At 43.2% G+C, this 24,926-nt stretch overlaps 1 protein-coding gene across 6 annotated transcripts in view; it reads left to right on the plus strand.

Annotated features, from left to right (window-relative positions):
- Positions 1–24,926, plus strand: part of ANKRD44 (ankyrin repeat domain 44) — a 744,373-nt gene that overhangs the window by 685,246 nt on the left and 34,201 nt on the right. For all 6 annotated transcript variants that reach the window (XM_085648750.1, XM_085648754.1, XM_085648751.1 and 3 more), the window contains exons 24-26: positions 2,185–2,330; positions 5,185–5,267; positions 17,099–17,181. In XM_085648750.1, coding sequence (XP_085504876.1) covers positions 2,185–2,330; positions 5,185–5,267; positions 17,099–17,181 — 312 coding nt within the window. The remainder of the gene's footprint in view (positions 1–2,184; positions 2,331–5,184; positions 5,268–17,098; positions 17,182–24,926) is intronic.

Raw genomic sequence — 24,926 nt, forward strand, 5'->3', positions numbered from 1 at the left:
GGCGTGAGTCAACCTGTGAAACAAGAGAACTTTGAGTGAGAGAATAAAAAAATATTTAGAATTGCATACAGAAGGATGGTAGAAGGAGAAGGGGTACACAGTGGATGCCTGGTGGAGGCATTGTCTCTTACAAGATGTAGTTGAGAAGTACATTTATAGGGACTAAAGTCCTGTGTATACACGACACTGTGGTAGTTGTTTATAATATGTGGTTATTAAAGGGAAACCAAAAAACCCAGTGGTGGTCAGGGGTGGGGCAGGCGCACACACTCATTCACAGCATGCATGCACACAAATACACAGCCATTCATACATAAACACACGCATGCACTAAATATTAAAAAGAAAATCTTACTGGGCAGCGGCAGGTGGGAGACCTCTGTTGTTTCCTGGAGGCTTCGAAAGGACAATCCCACCGGCTCTTCTCATTGGCTCATGCTGTAAAAGGTCAGCCAATGAGAGAAGGGTCTTCCTTGCCTTGTCACAGATTGATTGGGATGGGGTCAGTGAGAGTTGTTGACCCCACCCCACTCTGTGACAAACTTAATCTGTCGCACCCATGTCTTACTCAGTGACGCTCCCCTCATCACGAGAAGAATGCTCACAGAAGACCTTGCTGGGCTGAAGAGGTCACACTTGCTAGGCTGTGAAATCTTCAGCCCGGTAAAGTTTGGCTCTGGCAGCCAGGTCTCTGCCCATTTAGCGCCCTTTTAGCGCATGTACTCTCCGTGGCTATCTGACCAGACCATGAAGAGTGTCTGTCAGACTGACTTTGCTCAGCCTGACAGACACTCTTCTTGTATTGGGAAAGGTTGCAGGGCGGGGCCCCTCTGCCCTTAACGACGGGCTTCGGCTGCCAAAATCAATGATGAGAGGTTTCACACCATGGTTCATTTCTACATACTCTTCTTGGATATCCCCACAATATGTACAATTACTAAAGTAAATGAAGATGTACAAAAAAGGAATGTTTGATCTTTCATAATATCTCTGAGACACTTCTTTATCTATATGGAGGCACAATCTGCACTTAGGGAAGGATGGACAGTGCTCAATGTATGGTTCTGGCAAGTGCTTCATAGATAATTCTGCACTGCCGATAAGATGGCTCAGTCACAGAACTATTTTCTGGTGCGACATGCATGTAACTTCCAGATGAAATGTTTTAATCAGACCGAGATCAAACCGACCTTTCATCCTTCCGAGGATAATAAATTGAGTAGCATTGGGTTGGGGTTGTCAAGCCAATGGCTTCCTATATATCCCTCAATATATAATCCCTAGCTCAACTCATAATTTACAAATTGGCCCTTGATATTCAGTTCGATTTGAAGACTTCTCCAGATGGAAGCGTCTAGGGAGAGATGATGTGACAGATCTAGATTTTACTTTGATATCACCAGATGGCTAAATTACATCCCCACGTGAAACATCAGCTGAGTAAATGAAAAGAGATAAGCTAAAGGTACCTCAGAGGAGGTGTCGCTCATTGTAGGATGTAAAATGTAACATATGCTGCCTGCAAAAAGCAATGCTAATGTTTTATTTGACCAAATGTTAATATATTATTGATGAAATTGAGAACACATTTAACCCTCATAATTAAGAGCTCTCTAACTACATGATGGTATGCAGTAGCAAGGTTTTCTACTTGCTTGAGTCCAAGCTTTTTAGGTTAAGCCCTTTGATCTTCCTCTTAATTTCCCACCACCACTGAGCTGACCTGTTACACTCACAATGGCTAGCAGGCGAGGGGCAAGAAGCCTATGATTTGCACCTGGAATCCTGTACCAAAGGTACCCAATTCTCCCATTATCCTGGCTGCTGTCAGGTGAAGTGATCTGTGATCACAGTAGTATCTTCCAACAGCCCAGTTTAGAGCTGATGACCTCATTCTGAGGTCAAGCAAGAGCCAGCGTGTTGTGTGTAACTATAGATTGAGCACATTGGATCTCCAGATTTTACCACTACTTCTTGTCAAAACCCTACAGCCATATCTTACATGGAAAAGCAGAGTGCTACAGGCAAATTACAGCACCAGCCAAAGGCCACCATGTCTATGGTGGATGTGTTGATTGTGTCCATTACTAATATAATCTCAGAGCCTTGTTCCGACGTACTGAATTCGTGACTTCTCCTAAGTGGGATGAGTTTGACATGCAAGCTTTCCTTCCCGTTTCTTAGAACGCCACTCCATGCCGCAGCTTTCACGGATCATGTGGAATGCATACAGCTGCTTCTAAGCAACAACGCACAAGTAAATGCTGCAGACATTTCAGGGAAAACTCCTATTATGATGGCAGCTGAATATGGACAAGTTTTGGCTGTTGGTAAGCATGGTTGTTGCTTTATCTGAGCTATGTTGGGTGGGGGAACAACCTTTACAACGCAACTTTTACAACGCACTACCATTACAACGCATTTTTTACAACGCATAATCCATTACAACGCATGACATTACAACGCATGACACTACAACGCATTTTTAAAAACTACCTTTACAACGCATTCCATTACAACGCATACTACCATTACAACGCATACCATTACAACGCATAATATTACACTATACTATCCAACACTTACCCTACTGATGCACCCCCTGGAGTTAGAATAGTAATTTTTACCCCTATACTATCCAACACTTACCCTACTGATGCACCCCCTGGAGTTAGAATAGTAATTTTTACCCCTATACTATCCAACACTTACCCTACTGATGCACCCCCTGGAGTTAGAATAGTAATTTTTACCCCTATACTATCCAACACTTACCCTACTGATGCACCCCTTGGAGTTAGAATAGTAATTTTTACCCCTATACTATCCAACACTTACCCTACTGATGCACCCCCTGGAGTTAGAATAGTAATTTTTACCCCTATACTATCCAACACTTACCCTACTGTTGCACCCCCTGGAGTTAGAATAGTAATTTTTACCCCTATACTATCCAACACTTACCCTACTGTTGCACCCCCTGGAGTTAGAATAGTAATTTTTACCCCTATACTATCCAACACTTACCCTACTGTTGCACCCCCTGGAGTTAGAATAGTAATTTTTACCCCTACACTATCCAACACTTACCCTACTGTTGCACCCCCTGGAGTTAGAATAGTAATTTTTACCCCTACACTATCCAACACTTACCCTACTGTTGCACCCCCTGGAGTTAGAATAGTAAATTTTACCCCTATACTATCCAACACTTACCCTACTGTTGCACCCCCTGGAGTTAGAATAGTAATTTTTACCCCTATACTATCTAATACTTACCTTAAATGTAATTTAATATTATGCGTTGTAATGGTATGCGTTGTAAAGGTAGTATGCGTTGTAATGGTAGTGCGTTGTAAAGGTATTTTTTAAAAATGCGTTGTAGTGTCATGCGTTGTAATGTCATGCGTTGTAATGGATTATGCGTTGTAAAAAATGCGTTGTAAGTGCATGCGTTGTAAAAGTGTGCGTTGTAACGTCATACATCCGTTGGGTGAGTCCCTACATGAGTTATTCGATTGCAGTTAAGACACTATGTGTAATTTTTTATGTATTTATTTATCGTTTTGCGATTGAGATGAATTGTTGAGTAATCAAGTGGGTTTCAACTATACGATAACTAACTTTGTTTGGCTTGTTTATGGCTAAATAAAATACTCTACATTGGGCCCTTTTACGAAAAGGCAAATTGAAACAATAACGACGCCTGGTGTCAATCTGGAAGGATTATGAGTGGTGTGTAAATTTTGTACAGACCTTGCAGTTTCCCTATGCAAATTTCGCCACGCAGAACACATTAATATTGTATGTTCAGCGTGTTAAATGAAGTAATGGAACTGCACAATCACTTGTCCAGTAAGAACACAGGCACCTGCCTTCACAGTAAGTATGGCGATTATACTATATATATGCAGGCCCAAGACCATCTACTTAATAATTGAGTGTCCCATCAAAGATACTATCCACAATAAAGAGGGCTGCAGTCTTGTCAGTTTATAATGTTACATGCCAGGTGGTGTTGTACTTCCGTAGAACATAGTGACATATCTCTATTTATGTAAGAAAAGGAGTTGAGAAATGAAGGCTCTAGTAATAAATATGTTCATCTTACCTAGGAATAAAGTAGTTTCTGATCATGTAATAAATATGTACATTTTATTTTAAACAAATAATGGAATGAATCTCTGTTTCGTCCTTGAGTTCAGTGTATGACTCACAACATTGATTTATTTCAATTGCCAAGTATTTTGTGTTTTTTTGCAATACCTGAATGCAAATAATGCAAAGGTAGAAAAAGTGATGTCTGGGCTCTTTTACTGACACATTGTCTTCTACCACTTCTTCTCTCTTCCTCGTCAAAGATCTAACAAGTGAGGATGGCCACCGCTGGAAAGAGGCTCATCTTCAGCCTACTTAAATAAAAAATCAAAAAGACTTGCGGTGTATAAATCATGGACCCTCCTTTCAATTATCCTCTATACACACTCTTTTGATAGGAGAATTTAATGTTCACCAGGCCATCCTTTTGCCAGATTTTTCTCATTATCCTCCATCCTCTAAGGAAGTGAAACTGCATTCTGTAGATAGGGGGAGAGCACTAAATATTGACCTTGATTATGGAGCCTCCTCCTTTAGAAGCTTACACTTTCAAAAAGCCTACTCCAGCCATCTTACCTTGGTGTCTGGATGTGGGTCAAACATTCGAACAGGTAGGAGTTTTTTGTGCAGGATCGTGTTCTAGATGTAGTGACAAATGTCGTTTATAGAGCACTACATAGTCTTCCCGACACACATTTTAATTACATTACTCATTTAACAGGGGTAATGTGAGTTCTGCTGTAGTGGTACAACAGTGATAGGGTCTGCGCCCTACAGAGGAGTCATATATTGTATGCTTACTTAAATGTCACAGGGTTACAGCAGAATGTTGCTGCCTGTGGTACTTGTCACACTTGCTTTTCTACTTGGTATGTACTCCTTCATTAGGTAGAGGGCATGGAAGAGGGATACAATGGTAACAGCAACAGTACAGCCAGGTTACATACTGGCACTTTTCATTAGGAGGCATTTGAAGCCCCTAGGTGGTATCTCCCTCTGGTCAGGAGCAAGGACGTCTAGGACTCTGTACTAAAAAGTATGGGAAAATAACCCCGACTTTACGATTTGTTTGTTTTTTTGTTACAGAAATGTTGGTCAACAGCACGAACGTGGATTTGACTGCGAAGGATAAAGACTTGAATACCGCCTTGCACTTAGCTTGTAATAAAGTAAGTGAGAAATGTATTTAGAGATGATTTTGGAGAATAGCTTCTGGGCACACTTATGCAATGACAGACTTTACCTGGTAGGGTTTTTACAAAGAGCTCTAGCTTCTCTTTTTCCAGCTGAGGGCAAACTCATTCTTAGTAACCGTATGGTGTCCTTAGGCTTTATGGATAAAGATAGACTGTTCCAAGTGGCTTTACTTTTGGGTCCTATTCTCAAAGGCATGTAAGAGTACGTAAAGAGTACTCCTATAATATTCTTTTGTGTACTTTTGAGTGTCTGTGTGAATTGGCTCCAAAACATATAAAATGGGAATAAAATGTGAATTTTCATATAAATTGGGACAAATAGAAACAACTGTTACCTCTTAGCACTTTTACTAAGAGACTCTTCAGGGCGATTCACAAAAACATGTAAGATATGTACTTCAGTAGTACTACTTTCCGTACTTATAAATGTTTTTGTAAATAAGCTCCTGTGTCTTTAAAATGTGCAGCTTCCCCAGAAGAATCAGAAGTACATTTTATAATTTGCTGAAATTGGTTTTGGAGCACAGAAATATAGCATAAAAGTGTAATAAACAGTGATCATGACATTCATTTCAGGTTAGACAGAATACCATAACAACTGTGAGGAAGTTAAAGGCAACTCAAAAAAACTGAAAGCCATGGTGTTTTTGATGCTGAAATATACACTATAGTTGAATTTTATAAGGAGATTAGATGAACAACGTCATATTCTACGGCTGTTTGCACATATATTTACGTTTTTGGGCTTTTACTTATTCCTAAACCTTCTTTGTTCATTCAATGTCAGCAGGTACCATTTCTTCGTGGGTTAGTGTGTCAGCTATAAGGATCTAAATGTGACCATTGAGATTAGCTTGATTGATCTTTTCATTATTCGAGCTCAACAAAGTGAGTCCTGGGCGGTGGGTTTGAGAAGCACCTGATTATAGCACTAGAGCATCACGGTGCGTTTTACGACCGAAAAATTCTTTGCATGGTAAGAGACGGGTACCCCTGGCCTGAGTGCCCCAAATGTAATGATGTCTGGATACCTAATGCTGAATTGTATTGTCATAAGTGAACATGGATCATGCTTGTGCGCCATGTCATGGGCCTGTCTCACGGTTTGCAGTCTTTTTAAATCGGGAGGGTCATCTAAAGCACTGCCCTCATAGTGGTGAAAGGTTCCTGCCATTGCCAGGAGTTAAGCAGCCTGAGTGCAGTGGTAGCAGCATACAGTATAGTGATCAGTAGAATTGAACAGATCCTTTTTAGGTCGAGCCTAGAGTCGGCGCACACGCGCTGCTCTGCGTGACTTGTTGTACTGGAGTGTGCAATAGAAGCCCTCCCACTCACCGCCCATATTTTCATTGGCTTGTGTCATTGTCCTCCGTAAATGTTGGCTTCTCATTCATAAATAGGCTTGTTAGTCTCTCCTTAGTACGCCTTGTCTTCATCTGTAACCTCCCATGGCTACTGGCCCTTTTACTTCGGTTGTTACACGGTACATGTTCTTAAGTCTGTAAGCACTATTTTCTTTATTAAGTTTCTCTTACTGTAGGCACGACGTGCTTTGCTTACATTCAGCGTGCCATGCACGCTTTCTCTTTTAAAGCAGCCGGGACAATGGTGGCCAGTTCTTTCCAATGCCATAGGTCTCATTTAAATGCAAGACCTATTGCATTGCAAATAGATTTTTAATCTTGATTTACTTTGTTTAAAATCGTTGCACTCGCGGTTTAACCTTAAACATCTTTAGCTAAAGCGCGGTGCCTCGATTGCTTCAAAAGTAAAGAAATAGATTTTTTATTTTTTTATTTCCTTACTTTTGAAGCAATCGGGGCACCCACGCTTTAGCTTAAGAAATTTACAGGTAAAGCACGAGTGCGGCAATTGTAACCAAAGTAAATAAAGAGAAAAAAAGATGTGCGGCCGCCATTTTTTTTTGTCTTCATTTACTTTGGTTACAATCGCTGCACTCATGCTTTGGGTGTAAACTTCTTAAGCTAAAGCGCGGTGCCTCAATTGCTTCAAAAGTAAGGAAATAGTTTTTTTTTTTTATTTCCTTACTTTTGAAGCAATCAGAGGACCAGCGCTTTAGCTTAAGATGTTTACAGCTAAAGCACAAGTGCCGCGATTGCATTCAAATGCCTGTTAAGGGAGTGTTCCAGTGTTTAGTGTATTTCCCAAAGAGGAGATTAATATTGAAACTCAAGTGAACATTGTTTTTTTCATTTCGGTTTCATTTTCTCTGGTGACAGCCAGTTTCCCCTTTTACGGCACTGGGAAATCACACTATCGGTTTCCTTCTCTGTTTTGTGATAATCAATAGGTAGATTACCCGATCGTTCTTGGTGTCATTTTCAAACGTTGCAGATGAATCCTCATTTTTTTTCTATGTAACCATTCTTGCGTAACGCCATGTTCCTGTGTAACCGATTGTTGTAAAAATTGTTTATTCATAAATAAAGACACATAGTCACATGGATCTGACATCATTTGAGGCTTACATCCTCCATTTTATTCCTTACAGAAATAGTCACGGTATAAATTATTAAGTTTGTGAATTCTTGAACAACGTCTACCTGATTTTTTAAGTTTAGAACTCTAAGCTAGTGGCGGCACATTTGAACCTCAGCTTCCCTCCCTTGCAGGTTGACAGCAGGACACGCTGTCCCCTTGTGGTTTCAGACATCCTATTAACACTGTCAGCAGTGCAGGTGTGTGGATTAAGTCACTTGGGCTTTGGTTTTTAACGTACAGGAGGTTGCATTTTTGTAGGCAGCTCGGAGAGACCTAAGTTTACAGTGTGCATACAATGTTCATTGGGCCCGTGCACTGTGCGTCGCTCGCTGGTGTTGCAGGTGTTTACAAACCAGTATTTTTAAGGTTTGCTTTTAAAACATTATAATATTGGTAAATGGAGGCGCCTTGCTTTAGAGGACGCTTGTAATCCTGCTTGGATGCCAGGTATGAAGTTGATTCCTTTAGTGGGCTGGCTTTGTGACAGACAATTGCATGCCCAGTCAATCAGGGAAGATCACACCATGCCACATAATTCCACTATACAAATCCAATCCAATCCACGCCACACCACATCACACAATTCCATGCCACACAATTACACAACTAACTAATCCAGTCCAACACACATAATTCCACTAAACACCACATACATACATTCCATAACACATACGTAAAAAACATTGCCATTTACAATGCCAATAGGTCTAACTCAGACAAATGCAAGGCCAATGTTGTTAAACTTGAATACTGAGCATGGCGCCAGCTTCAGGCACACGTGCTCTGTTTCATTTTTTTAGTTTGTTTCTACTTTAATGGTGAGCGTGGCGCCCGCTTCAGGGACACTGCGCTTTGTTTTATATTTAATTTTTTCAACAATAATGGTGAGCGTGGCGCCAGCTTCATGGACCCCGCGCTCTATTTAATTTTTTTATTTTATTTCAATAGTGAGCGAGGCACCCGCTTCAGGGACACCGCGCTCTGTTTCGTTTATTTAACTTCAATCGTGAACGCGGCGCCCACTTCAGAGATATCGCACTCTGCAATACAATAGATCTCTCTTTTGCCAAATTTTGACCTATTGGTATTTTAAATGGCGATTCCTTTTATTATTATAAAAAGCATTGCTATTTACAATGCCAATACCTCAACATCTCGCAGTTGCGAGATCTTTTGCATTGCAAATGCTTGTTACCTGTTGTAAATAAGCCCTGTAGTAACATTTTGATACACACATCCCTGTTGCTGACATCCAAGTGTGAACCTCTAGTCTAGTCACTCACATGGCTTGTATTGTGGGGCTATCAGATTTGGAGTCGCTCCTGCTGAGATAGACTACTTTTTGAAGGGTGAGAGGGCAGAGGAGAGGGCAGTCAAAAGCAAGCAGGCCCCCAACATAAAATTCAAAGACTCATATTTTAACTGATGTTTGGTGTTTGGAAATAAACTATAAAAAGGGGACCTTGAGACCCCAAAAATTGTCAATTGTCAAGCAATCAGTCGGGCTGTGCAAAGCGAAGCTCTGCAAGAATTCTGCCTGTGACCAGGACTGGGGGCCAAAGTCTGCTGTTCTTCTAGCTGGGTGAGGGGAAATCACCCAGGGAATCCATGATTACCTGCTAGTGGAGTGTAACCTTACTGTCACCAGCACCTGCCTGCTTCCCAAGACCAGTGTGTCTTGTGAAGAGCAGAGGGCTGGAGAGAGTGAGATCCAGTGGGGAAATCCTGGAAAGTGGATCTCTGAAGTGAAGAAATGGCTTCTGCACCAATTGGGTTGTTGCCCTGTGCAGGGACAAGTCAGTGACCCGTGTATGCCAGAGGAGGACTGCCGTGAACTGAGCTTTGACCATTGCTGAACAGGTCATCACCAGTGTGCTTTAAGTCAGCGACTCCGTATGTCAGGTGTGTCCGCTGTGAAGATTACTGCCATGCCGATTGGATCATAGGCCATATGCAGTGTTAAGTAGGTGGCCACGTAAGCCAGGTGGGGCCACTGTGAAAACTGCTGCTATGCCGATAGAGCCAGTGCGCAGAAAATGAACAGTGACCCCGTATGCCAAAGGGGGACAATCGGACTAAGATAGAAGAACCATGTTTTGGTTGAGGTCGTCGACGGAGGAATTAGGCTGCCGTGATGACACTAGCACACTTGAGCTATGACTGAGGACTAGTACCAGGATCATTGCACCCCACCCCCTTCGGCCCTACTTGTGGGAGGAGCCGAAGTACGTAGCCGGCATCGGAGAACTATCGAGAACACCCCCGGGCACGTTGTCCCAGGACTTTGTGCAGCATCCTGTCGCAGCCTGTCTGAGCCATGTGTGATAGACTTACCAGAGACAGCCACTGCGCTTCAGTGCCCACAAAGGGCGCACGCTCAGAGACTCTGGTCACTACTTTTAGCTGGTGTGAGTAAGGCTGATTTCGGGCCAGACCGTTCCTTGGGAACTTGCTTGCCAGATAGCACTTTGGCGTAGGAACACTTATGACTTTAATTAGGAGTCAACTCCTGAGACTTGGACTACTAGTGGGCGTAATCTGGCTTTCACCTATAGTGAATGAGGGATAACCCCTACCGCTAGTTTGAGGGAAGTGGGACTCAGGGACCCACCAATAAGCACAAGAGCTCAGACCTCAGGGGACTGTGAATTGCTTGTAAATGTGGTATTTTACTTTGTGGTCATATGTATATACTAATTTTTTCATAAAAGCAAGTATTTGACTGGACAATGATTTATTACTGCTGATGCATGTATTTTGAGTTGTGAGTCTGTGTTCACTCCACTGTGTCCATCTCCCCTGAGAAGCCTTGGACTGCCCGACCCTCACTACCACTGAGAGTCAAGTGCGAAAAGTTCCTTGGCCCAGTTGCTCAGGATACGTAGTAGGTCGGGCCCCGGAACATCAGGAGTAAAAGTCCTCAAACGCCATGGGTTAGGTCCAGTAACCCCTGCTTGGCCCATGGCCCTCTGAACTGGGAATCTGGCAGTGCGCTTCTACTACTAATTAAAACATACATTGGCAAATCCAATAATTCTGGCTTTTATTTTGAATCCTAACAAACACATTAAAAAAAAGTCTGCTTTGAAAAAACAAATCAAAATTGCCTCTCATATACAGTGCATTTATCATTGCACTATTTAGATGTGAAATAGTTGTTCATGCAGTACAGTACAAGCTTTTCACAGGTAGAAGAATGATACAGCAACAACCAGTAGCATGAGATGAGAGAAATATGGGTGGAGCTTAAGCTCACTCTATGTATATTTTAAAGAATTGGCAGCATTTGTTCTTGCAGCTAGCTCTGCTGTCAAACCAGACCTAAAAATCACAACAGCTTGATTTTGAGCATTCTAAAGACTAAGGACTAACTAACTGTGGTTCCCCTGTGCCCCTTTAGGGAACATCTTACATCCTTTTCTAGCAGGAGAATATTCTACTGTAAATGTGTAATAGCTTCATTTAGAGCTAGGTGGAAGGATTAAAAGGGCTGTTTGCACTTATGCAAAAGTAGCACCACGTTTTGAGTTTATAGTAGATGGACAGCTTTGCATCAAGTGGTGCAAGTGATAAGGTGGGTCATCCACAAATAGACCTAAAAACCACTCCTAAAATGCATTTTGGAACAGGAAACTGGCTTAAAAGCAGTGCTAGACCTGTTAGTCTTAGGGTGATCTTCCCTGAAAGTTTAGCCTTCTTCTCTCCTGTTTTGCTGAATTTGTTTTTTTGTCATTAGGACCTGTGCACTTTATTACTGCTAACCAGTGCTCAGCTCAAGTGCTTGTGCTCACTCCCAAAAGTTGATAAAATTGGCTTACATATTCCATTTACTTATAAGTATCTAGTAAAGTGGTATGCCATATATCGAGGGCCGGTAAATTCATAGCTAGTTGTGAGCCTGCACTTATTGTGCCACCCACTTACATAGGTTAAATGCAGGTTAACAAATGTCTCATGCCTGCCATTGCAGCCTGTGTGCAGTTTAAAAATGCCAATTCGACTTTGCAAAATAAACCTTTTGCCAGCCTTCTCTGGGGTAGGTCCTTAACAGCTGATTGGGTAGACTACATTCTGTTTAAAAAGTTGGACATGTACTTTTAGGTTTTACATGTCCTGGTAGTGAAAAACTCACAAATTTGTTTTTCACTGTTGTGATGTCTACCTTTCCCATAGGATAACATTGAGTTGCCTTATTACATTTAATAAGTGATTCCTTTTGTTTGGGAACAGTTATAAATCTCAGGTTTGGTGTCTAAGGGACTGTAGTTTAACCACCTCTTTAATGGTAAAATCAGATGTTAAGTCACCATTCTGAAAATGTCTCTTTTAGAAGGTTAAAGGAACGAATGATGGACAGAATGCTGAACAATGCAAACATTCACCCCCAGTCACAAAGATCTGGGTTTAATCCATCATTCTTTTGCTCACCACACTACCCCTGTTTGGACCCCGCCATGTGAAAATCAGTCTTGAACCTGCTCCTCATGGAAACAGTCCAGCCCAGACTGCCAAGCCAGGTCCGCCCTAAAATAAGCAAAAATAACAAATGATGGACAGAATATTGAACAATGTCAAACATTCACCCCAGTACAGAGATCTGGGTATAAATCCATTGTTTTTTGCTCCCCATGCCATTTCAGTTTAAACCCAGCCATATGCAAATCGGTCTTGACCCTGCTCCTCATGGGAACAGTCCAGCCCGAACTGCCAAGCCAGGTCCTCCCTGGACCAGAACAAGCATCCTGGGACCAATTTCGAGGCATCACCCCTCATCATCCAGGCTAGCTTGAATCCAGTGGTGCACTGAGCATGGGACCCAAGTCTGGGCATACCCGTTCCCACTTAGAGTGACAAAAGCAAAAGGAACAAATGATGGATGGAAAGTGTGTTATATAATGTGGAGGCCTACAAGGGATTTGTTTTTAAAAATTCAAGAATTGTTCTCTTTTACAATATCATTTTTGAACGTCCAAACAGTGACATCGAGAACATCAATTTTTTTTAAATTGAATTCAACTTGTGATTGTGTAAATTGATTTTTGGAATTGATGTTTTCAATGTCACTGTTTGAACATTCAGAAATGATACTGTGAAAGAAAAAAATTCTTGAATTTTTAAAAAACAATGTCTTGTAGGTATCCATATTAGATAACATACCTTGTTACCCTAGACCACAATGGTATATTGGGTTGTCCAACCAAGATAAACAATTACTCAAAGTGAACATCCAATGGCTCAAGTGGGATGACCATTGCCCCGTGAATGGAACTTGAACAAATCAATGGGGAAAAAAGAGGGCTGACCAAAAGTCCCTCTGTAATATAACATGTTTGGGTGCTTTTAATGCACAAAATGTTTTTGTATAAATACTTTTATTTCACAGGGGACAGTGAAACACAGAAAATACGTCACGGTTCCCTGTCAATTATGGGTTTCATAATCGTAATGAGAGGCCCTAAACCACTCTGTTTAGCTTTAACGTGTTTAATACTCCAAGAAATGTGCGGCATAAAGGACCAAATTATGCAGCAAGATTATCTAAATTATGGGGCAAAAAGATAAATTATGCAGCACAAATTCTTGATTTGTGAAATCTGCAAATTCTGAAAATGATTTTGGAAGTTTTGTGGCAGACACGATAAATTCATAACTATGCAAAAAAAACTGCAGCCACAGAATCGTATAAATCCTTTGGCCCTCACCATTGTCCATTGTTTTATCAATAATGTATTCATATACCCATGCACGGCCTGTCCTTTAGGGTGGAAAGCCCCCCACCCACCTTTTTGCAAACATGAAGAGTGTCTATCAGGCTGAGAAAAGGTCAGTCTGACAGACACTGTTCATGGTCAGGTCAGGCAACCAGGTGCTGCCCATGCGCTAAATGTGCAGGAGTCTGGCCGCCAGGCTTAAATTTTGCCGGCCTGAGCATTTCACAGCCCTGTGGGCGTGGCCTCTGCAGCCCCGGCAGAGTGTTTGAAGGTCCTCATCCTCTTTTAAAGCCTGAAGTGCCTATGGCCGAGTGTTCATCTGTGACGCTTGTCACAGAGTTGGGTTGGGTGGGGTCGGCAGTCTCACTTACCCCATCCCACTCTGTGATGATTAAGGGCCTGCGACCTCCTCTTATTGGCTCACCCCAAGTCAGCCAATGAGAGGACGTGGCTGTCCCAATCCTCCTGGAAATACGAAGGCTTCCCTTCCGCCACCCGAGTTCACCACTGCAGCCCAGTAAGGTTTGTGTATTAGTGCTTGTGTGCTGTGAATGGTGGGTGTATGTGCGTGTGCTTGTGACTATATATACGTGTGAGGGAGTGTGCATGTAGTTGGGTGAGTGTGAGTATGTATATGTGTGAATGTGTGCCCCACCCCCTGCCTGCTCAAATTACCTTCCGCCACTGCATGGCAAGTAAAACAAACCTAAACATACTAATTCCAATCACCGCCCATTCTTGGCTGCACTTTAAAGAATATAGCTTTTTGAAGCTAAAAAATACATAACTATATCATATGGGATATGGTCCGATATTGCAGTCTTGGGATTCTGGTGACAAACTATTTGCCCTTTAGTCTTGTGGTTTATAAGGTCACCAGAACCCGTAGATGGCAGATTTGGCAATATTACACATTTACCCATTACGTCGTTCTATATTCTCTCTTGTTCGTCGCCTCCATTGAAACTTTGAAATTCCCCATGCTTATAGACACGACAGGTGGGTAAACCTGCAGCTCTGTCACTAGCTGCTCTGCACAAGCTAGCTTTGACAGCACATTTGCAAGCTTCTGTGCACTGTTGTTTTTAATGATGTCACAGCCCCTGTCTGCGCATTCACGCCCGGTTCAAACCAGGGAGAGGCCCCTCTCAGCAATCCGAGCCCTTGTTGTTGTGTTATATATAGTGCATGCAAATCCCCGGTAAAAACACATGCAATTAGGCCTAAACGTAAGTTCCTCCCTATACCTGGTGCTAACAAACACCACTGAGAGCCTTACACCATAAAGCATAATTTTTAAAAACGCTGATAAATATACTACTGCATTTAATCAAAACATGTAAGGAAACAAACTGCTCTCCAGACTTGGGATCTGAGGGCCTGATTACGAGTTTGTCGGTCCTATGGTGGCGGTCTGACCTTTGCCACAGTGTGAGACCGCCCGCAGTATTACAACTGTGACAGTCGTACCGCCACAGAACTGCTGCAACCGCCAGGGATCCAGGATCCCGCAGCATTTGTGCAGCAGTCAGAGGCATAATTATGCCAGTGGTGCCGCAGCGGCACTGCCCAGCATATTCTGAGTTGCCTCACAACCACCCTTATCAAGGCGGGGAGCCCGCCATGAAAAGGGTGGTAATGAGGCAACTAAGGAGACCCTGATAGGGCCCCCTGCTGCCTCAGGGACCAAGGGCCACATGTAGTGCCCCCCTGGATGTGCACCCCCAGTTCCTGCTCAGTGTGGCATGTATGGCACACCATGCAGGAAGGTGCATTTGGTGTTCTTGGAGCTGCGGTCTGCATGTTGGCCTCTTCTATGAGCCTAACAGACTGCCACTGTCAGACCGCCGGACGACTGCCCGCCAGACCAGGATTGAAGTACTAATCTGGCAGATGGTCGCACCTTTGGTTTGGCGGTACTACAGCAGACGGCACGTTGCACAGTCCGCTGTAGGACTGCCAAAGTCGTAATAAGCCCCTACGTAACTATGTGGCGTCTGCCTGAGCCTCAGCAAAATTAAAGCCATCAGAAAGGTTCTGCGCTGAATATTCTGTGGTAGCGACAGGAAGAACATTGTACATCCTTTCAGCTCCTCCCTTTGAAACTCGATATCTGCCCTGCCGTGTTCCCCCTGCATGAATGCCCGCTGTATCTTGCCACCGTCTGCTGATGGACGCACAATACCCGTCTCTTACTTTGTCACTCATTGTACCATGTGGTGTGCTCCCCATACCCCTCCACCCCGTACTGTTGCCAGTCTCCCCTGAGGTATGCTTCTTGTGTCCAATATGAGCATTATTTGTGTTGCTTGCATAGTTTTAGGGCTATTATCTCAGTTTCAGGGTTCTGCTCTAGCACAACAATTTTCCTGTTACACGCAGCACTGCTGAAGGGAGTGTAAAACTCTTTATTTGGTGCTATTTGTACATTTCTCATAGCACTAACATTATTTGTCTTTTCAGTGCTGATGTTGTGTAGCACCAATCTCTGAATTAGGCCCAAAATGTGTGACAGTTTCCACTTTAGTCTACAGCGGAAGTGTAACCAAGTACTAGAGGTTCACACTGGTGCCCGTAGTTATTTGAGGATGGCGCACGCTCTATTTTGTTTTGTAATATGTCTTTAGATGGCATTTGATGCTGCAGCTTTCCGTATGTATTTGCTGTACATACCCGGTATGGCAGTCCTCAGTTACTGATTGAAGAGCCATAGAAGCTTGGGTGAGCCATGCTGAGATCTGAACTGGCTCGCACAGTGTATGTGAGGGGTGTGTTCAGCTCCTTGAGTCATCTAACCTCGTCTGTAACTCATTCATGGCGCTGCTGCCTTTTCCAACCAGTAGCCACCTTCTCCAAGTGAGTGTTAGTTTGTGATGATCTGAGGTGCCTCTTCAGCTTTTGTTTGATTTCTTTCAATCCCCAAGGGAATCTTTTTGTACTTTTTGAGCATGCTTGGCTTGTAGGGTGTGTTTATATTTTCATCAAGCTGACTCCCTGTTCTTGTAGAAATGCAGCAACAGTAAAACAAACTACTATCCAGTATTGCATTTTGTCATATGCAATGTTTAAAGTTTGTTTTTACTGTAAATCATATTCGGTTTTTGGTAGGGTGGTACTTGTGCAGATCTGTAGCCTTTACAAGTATGGCCGTTTCTGTGGTTCTGTCGTTTTTCGCATGTAATGGGTGTATCTAGGATGTGCTCGCTAGTAGTGCGGGTAATCCATAGTGAGGGGGCTGCTAGAGTGAAAGGTGTTTAATATTGATAAACATCAAACAAATCATCCCAGTGCAGAAATGTCATCTGCACAGCAGGAGCAGACCACTGTTGCTGTCATCGATTTCCTATAATGCCCTTGTTTGTATAAGCGTTGCCTCATTGTGGTGCCATGAATGCCCCCACTATGGTTCACTTACAAGCTGAATATGCCTGGAGGCCTTCTCAGTGTGATCTGTACATAACAATGGCAATGCAAGCACTGCTCATAAAAAGTGTTATTGGGACCCAATGTATTGCATTAATCGTTAACTCTGATATAGGTGAGCAAGATACCGCGGATGTTTAAGTCTCTGTACTTGATTTCCTCCTGCAGGGTCATGAAAAATGTGCCTTGTTAATACTTGACAAGATACAGGAGCAGAGCCTTATTAATGCAACAAATAATGCATTACAGACGTAAGTGCATTTTACCATTGTATTTCCTGAACATTTTCCATCGGAGTAGTTCTTTGCTACTATTTTTAACAAATATACTTATAATGTCAACACGTATTTATAAAATGTAAGCACATTAAACGTCTTGTACAATATGTGATTATCACGCACTGTTCATGCTGAGTCTCTTCGTGATGTGGTTATTAAAAGTTTCATTTTTTTATTACATGATGTTAGAACATGTAGACTTACACAGCATTCTCATCAATTAGGAGCAAATACAATGTACAATGGAACTGCACAACACAAGCAGACATTGAGGAGCAAATCAGTTATTCGAGCAAGGGTTAATCATATCTGAAGTAAAACATTTATGTAATTTGCATAATTATTCTTTCCCATTGGCTTTTTTTCATACCTCAATGGAAAGCATAACTGTGTATAAGCATGGGGACTGATTGAGGCATTTGGACATTAAAATCGATTGCGGAAGCAACTGTATCATAATAGAAACAGCGAACTATATATGTCAAAGTACCAAGAGGCAACAAATCCCACACCTGAATGAAAGAAGCGTTTATAGCACGTGGTTACCCTGTATTCGGCTCCACTTCCCATCTATAGCCAACCTTAAGCATCGAAATGAGAACAGCGAGGCGCAGCAACCTATCTTATTGGGTAACGGGAGAGAGAGTTATTCCTGGGAGCATTCTCATGTATTTAAATAATTCCGCTCTTACTGTCAGTGCACAATATGTTCATTTGGAGGAGAACGAAACAAGGCTGCTTGGTCTATCGCTCAGTCTGTTTATTCAACCTAGTGGTGCTTACTCCTTCCGAGAAGCGAACAATCTGTGAGAGAACATTTCTGACTCTGATTTACAGCAGATCCCCAAAAAGGGACCATATCAAAGAGAGCCCTGACAACCCAGAGTGCCTGGAAGTAGAGAAACTTGGCATGCTGACATGACTTTAGTCAAAGACAGAGATCACTTGTTAGAAGTCTCTATACTAGTATAGCAGTTCCTCTGATAGGGCTGTTGAAAGAGCTGACCGCAGAAGCAAGTTTGGTCACAGGACTGCACTTCATGTGGATCGCTCAGGAAGGCACTATATGAAGGGACGTCGAACGCCATGGACGTGCGGATACATGGCCCTTTTTTCACAGTCTTCTTTGGGAGGAGGACCACCATCAGCCATCCTAAAGGAGGTCGTGCTCACTCAGGTATGTATGCCCCACAGCTTTCAGAGTTCACCGGTACCAAGGGCCAGACTTCTCACCAGCTGCACATCCTCCGATGTCCATGTCACTGCGGCGCCTGCCGCACAGGGGTTTGTTTGCCTCCAAGCATTGATACCTGTATGCCTGTTGGTTTGTGTGCATGGGTGGCTGGCTGCATGTCTGTCATATCCTAGTCGTTCTCAGATTTTTCCACAGACGTAAAGTTTGAAAGGCAACATATTGATCTTATGCGTAGTCCGAAATATAAAAGACTCACTGAACTTTGAACAGCTTAATTCAAATGACTTTTGTGAAGAATGGATTTCTTGCATTAATAAACAAGAAACTGCATGCCATTGAACCGACAGTATGCAGAAGATGAGCTCAGTTCTTGAAGAATGTTGCTGGCAACTCTACTAATTGCGAAGCCACTTAATGCACTCCTAGAGTCACAGCCCATATAACCTCCATTAGGTTATGGCATGTAATGCTGCAAATAACATTCATTAAGCCAAACCAAAATAAAAAAGGCTGAATACTGCCAAGTTCCAGACACGTGATGCTAATTGCAAGTGAATTACTACAAGCCATCTCTTTCTGTGAAGGAGTATGAGATCATGTACGCCAACTGCCCTACCTACCCTGAAGCCACCTTCTCAACCTACCCAAATATGCCTTTGCGTGCCTACAAGACCGCTGCACCTTCCTCTTTGGTCTCCTGTCTCCAGCATCTTTGTTCTGCTATGTTTTTCCATTTGACCAGTTGCAAATGGTTTCTAATGAATCCAGTTAAAGCATATGTTGAGCTACATATGTCCAACATTAAAAAATAAAGGAACAAGCTAAATAGAAATTGCCAATTGAAAACAATCAACACGATTAAGAAACACTAAATATTTCCCAGATGCAACCGCAATCAGTGGTGAATTTTCTTCTCAGTAGTTCATTAAATGCACAAATACTAGTGGAACCAACAGGATGCAGCAGACACCACGTGTAAGGGATGCCACTGTTACACCTGCTTCAGGGCATGCATAGTCCACCTGGATCACGCCTCTCACCTCTTGCACTTGCATGGACTTCTCAAACTGGATGAACTTCTGAAGCGCTGCTGACAACTGTGGCACCTTTATACAGTCCTGCATTTAGTTAACACGGCACAGGGTCGGTCATTTGGTTGCTATACGCGCCTAGCAGCCGTGCTTAGACGGTGCACAAAGAACTGTCACAGTGGAAACACATTTAGGAATGTAAAAGAACATACATCTGTTAGCAATACAAACAAGTTTTGCGACAACACCTGTTACTTGCATGTATGCTCATCATTTAATTGATTGTCCAATTTTTCAGTCAAACAGAGGATCAGTAATTCAACACAGCGCCAAAAGCATCACAGTATCAACATTTTCAAATGTATATAGGTGTAAGGTACGTGATAGGTGCAGGATTTTGGGATTAGTGCAGGGCGTAGTGAGGGAGGGAGGTTGTGAAAAATTTAGGAACATCCACAATTCAATGAAGAACCTAACCTGCCAGTTAAATGGCCACAAAACTAAAATTAAATAACACAGACTAAGACAGCAGTTGTGCATTCACTGACAATCTCCTGTGTTGATTGAAGAAAGGAAAAAGTCGACGTTTCGACCCCTGTTAAAGCCAGCAAATTGGTTTGCTTGGGGTTGGGGTCTTCATCAGGACCAGGGAAAGGGCTTACACCTGGGGGCAAAGGTCAAAGATAAAAAACCGTGAGGTGTGTCTATGGAGGACCATTATAATTAAGAGAGAACAATTATGAAAAATTAATTACCAGCATCAGCAGCAGATATCAAGCTGGAAAAATTGGGAAGGGGCCAGTCAGTGCTCCTAGGAAGAAGGAAAAGAAGGAAAAGAGACGAGGAATACTAAAACCATACTTAAAAAACAACGGGTATCAATAAAACCTAAGTTACCAAAAACTCACCCAAGGTGTAATATTCCAATGCTCGAAAAATGAGACAAGGGAGGGCTGAATGTATCAGCATAAACACTCATCCAATGGTGTCAAAAGCTGGAAAGAAAAGGGGGGGGAGGGGGGTTAATGATCTCCCACACTCGGATCCCGTTGAAGAACAAAGCGCATATAAGGTTACTTGACCTGAATATATTACGCGGGAAAAGCGCGAAGCAAAATTAAATCGCAGCGCATTACCGGTACGTCTGCATGCTATGACAGGGCGTATAGAAGTGTAGGGAATCCCATGTACACTGAAAATGTGGCAAAACTCACTAGTAACATTACGGGAAAAGCTACTGAGTGCGTAGACTGCAACATACCTCAAGGGTCGCGCCGTGAAACTGACAGCTAGCCCTGGGTGTCGTCACATGACTAAACAAATACGGGCCAATCGCGCGCACAACCAAATGGTCGCGCCTTGATTGGTAGACTTGGGGGTGTGTCAGGTCACGTGTTCGAATACGAACCCGGCCGAAGGTCTGGAGATTAAAGAGAGACGGAGGGAAGCGAAACCACCGAAGCTGCAAGCGATAACATACCTCGAGGGCCGCGTAAGTCGGTCTGACAGCTAGCCAAGAGCCGCGTCACATGATCACTTATATATCCATCAGACGCGTGCTGATTGGTGGAAGATAAGGGGTGTGTAATGTAAACTGAGCTGATGTCAGCTCGTCTAAAGCAGGGACCAATTTGCTGGTTCTAAATCCATGATCACAGTATTAAAAAGCAATACATTAATTTATACAGTAGTATGGTAACAGCAATAGATGATACGGAAAACAACCAAAACATTGGGCATGATTAATACATCCCATGGTGACGCTCAAAATAGTATACGGAATAACACAGGTGAATGGTATCACTAAAACGGCACAGCAATTGAGGTGTACTCATATAACCACGGCAAATACCCAAAGTAGTGGGGTTCACCATGAATTATACCAGACAATTTGAAAGAGTGTATCCCATAATGGCTTAGATGTTTAACCATTGTTTATTAAAGATATTTGGGTGAAGGTTGCGTCAAGTTCATTCAGGCCACAGATGACAGAGTCAAAACGGTCCATCCACTTACACTCCCTGATGTTAAGAATTGAGCCGAGGTCACCACCCCTAACACCCAGTGTTATGGCTTCAATTACCAGCCATCTAAGCGATTCAGGGGAATGGTTACATGTATTGAAGTGGTCAACCAAGGGTGCACCAGGTGTGTTACATCTAATCCTGCTACAGTGTTGTAGTATCCTGCATTTCACTTTCTGGGTAGTCTGGCCTATATAGATCTTGTTACAAGGGCAGACTATTGCATAGATGACATTCTTAGTGTTACAATTGGTGAGCGTCTTTAAATCCACCGTGCAGTTGTTATGTTGGAACGTCTTTGTTTCAAGAGTCAAATTGCAGGCTTTGCACTGTCCACATTTAACATGGCCCGTGGGGGCCGGAAGATGCCAAAGCGATTCAATTGTTGGTCTAGGTTGTGTTTCCAAGAGTGATTTCACCACATGATCGCGGACATTTTTGCCTTTTTTAAAGGCATGCATTGGGGGTTCGGTGAGCTGGAGTTCTGCTGAAACCAAGTGCCAATGTTTATTGACAATTTTACGGATATCATTACTCCTGGTGTTAAAGGTCGTGACACATATAAGTCTGTTGGGATCATCCATCCGTGCTTTAGGGGTGAGGAGGAGGTCTCTATGATTGTACCAGGCTCTCTTGCGGGCCCTCTTGACAAGCCTCCGAGGGTAGCCGCGTTCAATCAGTCTGAGGATGAGGTCATCAGATTCCGTGAAGAAATCGTCTTTTCTGGAACAGTTCCTCCTGATCCTCAGGAACTGTCCGAAAGGGAGGTTATCACGTAGTCCTCTCGGGTGGTGACTTCCATACCTCAATAGGGTGTTTCTTTCCGTGGTTTTTCGGAACAGGGTTGTGTACAAACAGTCGTCCATAGCCTTGATAGTGATATCAAGGAAATCGATACTGGACTTGTCCTTGGTCATGGTAAACCGAATGTCTGCCGATCTACCATTCAACCAAAGGAAAAACTCATCAAGATCCTGGTCGTTGCCTGTCCAAATCATCAGGACGTCGTCGATGTATCGTTTCCAATATTTGACTCTTTGCCTGAATGGGTTGGTGATATTACTGACAAAGGTCTGTTCGAAGTTGTCCATATACAAAATGGCCAGGTCTGGGGCAAAGCTGGCACCCATCGCCACGCCTTTCGTTTGCATGAAGAAGTCATTTTGGAAGAAAAAGAAATTCTGCGTCATTGCTATGTTGAGTAATTTGATGATAAAATCCGAGGGGACTTGCACCGGTTGGCTTCTTGTCTCCAGGTATTTCAAGGTCACCTCCAAAGCATGTTGTTGAGGGATACTTGTGTATAAAGACACAATGTCCATTGTCACTAGAATCTGGGTGGTTGGATCGAAGGGCATCCCATCAATCAGATTAATAACTTGCATCGTGTCCCGCAGGTAAGAATCTGTATTCTCTGCCAAGGGCTTCAAGAAGAAATCGATGTATTTACAAAGGGGCTCGAGGATTGAGCCACACCCCGAGACTATGGGGCGGCCGGGTGGTCTTTCCAAGTTTTTATGTACCTTAGGTAAGGTGTAGATTGTCGGAAGACGCGGCTGAGGTTGATTCAGGAACTGAAACTCCAGGTTCGAAAGGAAGCCTTGGGCAAGGCCTTCTTGGGTTACTCGAAGGATCATGGTACTAATCTTTTTCGTGGGATTTAGGTTGAGTCTAGTATAGCTAATGCCATCATTCAATTGAGAGTAAAGTTCATCTTTATAGTTATCCACGTTCTGTAGTACGATGGCTCCTCCCTTGTCAGCGGGTTTGATGACAATAGAACGGTTATTCCTCAAATCGTCCAGGGCCTTCCGTTCCGCTGAGGTGACATTATGTTTGACATACTTTCTAGTGGAGCATACTCCTAGCGCCTCCTTTAGTACAGTACTTTCGTAGGTTAAAATCCGATGTGAAACCATCTGAGAGGTAGGTGTAAATGTTGATGGAGTGCGTAGTCCAGTACACGATGTGATCGTATTCACAGGAGCCTGACGGAAGAAGTAGCGTAACCGTATCTTTCGAAAAAACCGGTACAGCTCAGTCTGTAAGTTGAATTTATTGGGATAGGTTGTAGGAACATATGATAGGCCTTTACTGAGAATCCGGTGTTCATCAGCGGTAAGTATATGGTCAGACAGGTTCATAATGGGATCTTTGGATGTGCCTACCAACGATAAACTCGACGTCTCGTTTGGATTTCCCCATGTTGTTCCTGAGGGAAGTGTACCTGCTTCTGGGCAGTGTTCATCCCTTGTTGTTGAGCTCTGTCCCAACCCTGGACTTGTTGCAGGCGGCCGCGTCCGCGTCCCCTGTTCCAGTTCCAATTCGTATTCCTTCCCCTGGGTGGTCGCCATTGTCGGTCTTCTAAAAAAGCCGGTCCAGAGGGTGGGTAATAGGTAGTATCCTGAGGTTGGTATCCTGTGTAGCTCCCTGCTTGTTCTCCTTCACTGCCTGCCTAGACGGTGCAGCATGTATCTGGAGTTGGCTTCTGGATACTGCCGATCCAAAACCATGTGCCTCTGGCTCCGACTGAGGCCCCCAGCGCCTTGAAACCTTCAGTGGTGATATGTTCACACTTCACAAATATGGATTATTATTATTATTTATTATGACTTGGTGTGGTGTAGTCCTGGCGCCTACAAAGCCATGCTTGGGTGCAGTATTCAAGGGTGCAAATTTTCAAGGGTCTGCGTAATGCAGTGTATGCAGCACTACATCTCGTTAAGCCACGCATGGGTGCTGAATGCCCCTGAATCGTGCAATTCCACTGAAAATACTTCAAGACTTCTGCCGAGCTAGTAAACCTCCTGCTATCAGCACTCAGCTAAGAAGGTCACCTTATGTAATACTCCTTGCTGCTGCTGGACAGGCTGGTGTTTTTTCTAGCCGTTCTCAATAAAGGCCCTCCCTTGTTCTAAACAGAGGAGTAGGCCTAGACATACTGTGTCTGCTGCTGATAGCCGGAGAGGCCATCTTTTAAAACTTCTACTTGCAAGAGAAGAGGGAGCGAGTTACTTAACGCCAGCTCTCAACCAGAGTCTGCAGCCATAGACCTCTCAATGAAGTTGAACTCGGTTGAGGGTGTCAGAGTGCTTCACACCACACATGAAGAGACATTAAATCACACATGTGTGTAAAACAGGGTACAGGAAATGTCCCGCAAGGCATTTAGGTTATAAGGTGTAAGAGCCACATATCGCCCATACTTGTAGACATTATATGTTAAGAGTGCATGGTCCATAGATACACAAAGTCAGGATTTAAAACATAACACAGTATTTGAGTTTGTCTGTACAACAAGGCTTTATAACTACACAAAGGCCCCCTTCTTTGTAAACCTAGAATAGCAACAGATTGAGAAAACAACGAGCTTCTAAACCCATGAGTTGCAGTTGGCATGCAGCTCCTTGATGCTGGTTCATAGCTCAATGTGCTATATTAAGATTGCAATGTATGAAATGAAAGTAG

This window comes from Triturus cristatus, chromosome 3_2 (assembly GCF_964204655.1).
Source record: "Triturus cristatus chromosome 3_2, aTriCri1.1, whole genome shotgun sequence".
NCBI lineage: Eukaryota > Metazoa > Chordata > Amphibia > Caudata > Salamandridae > Triturus > Triturus cristatus.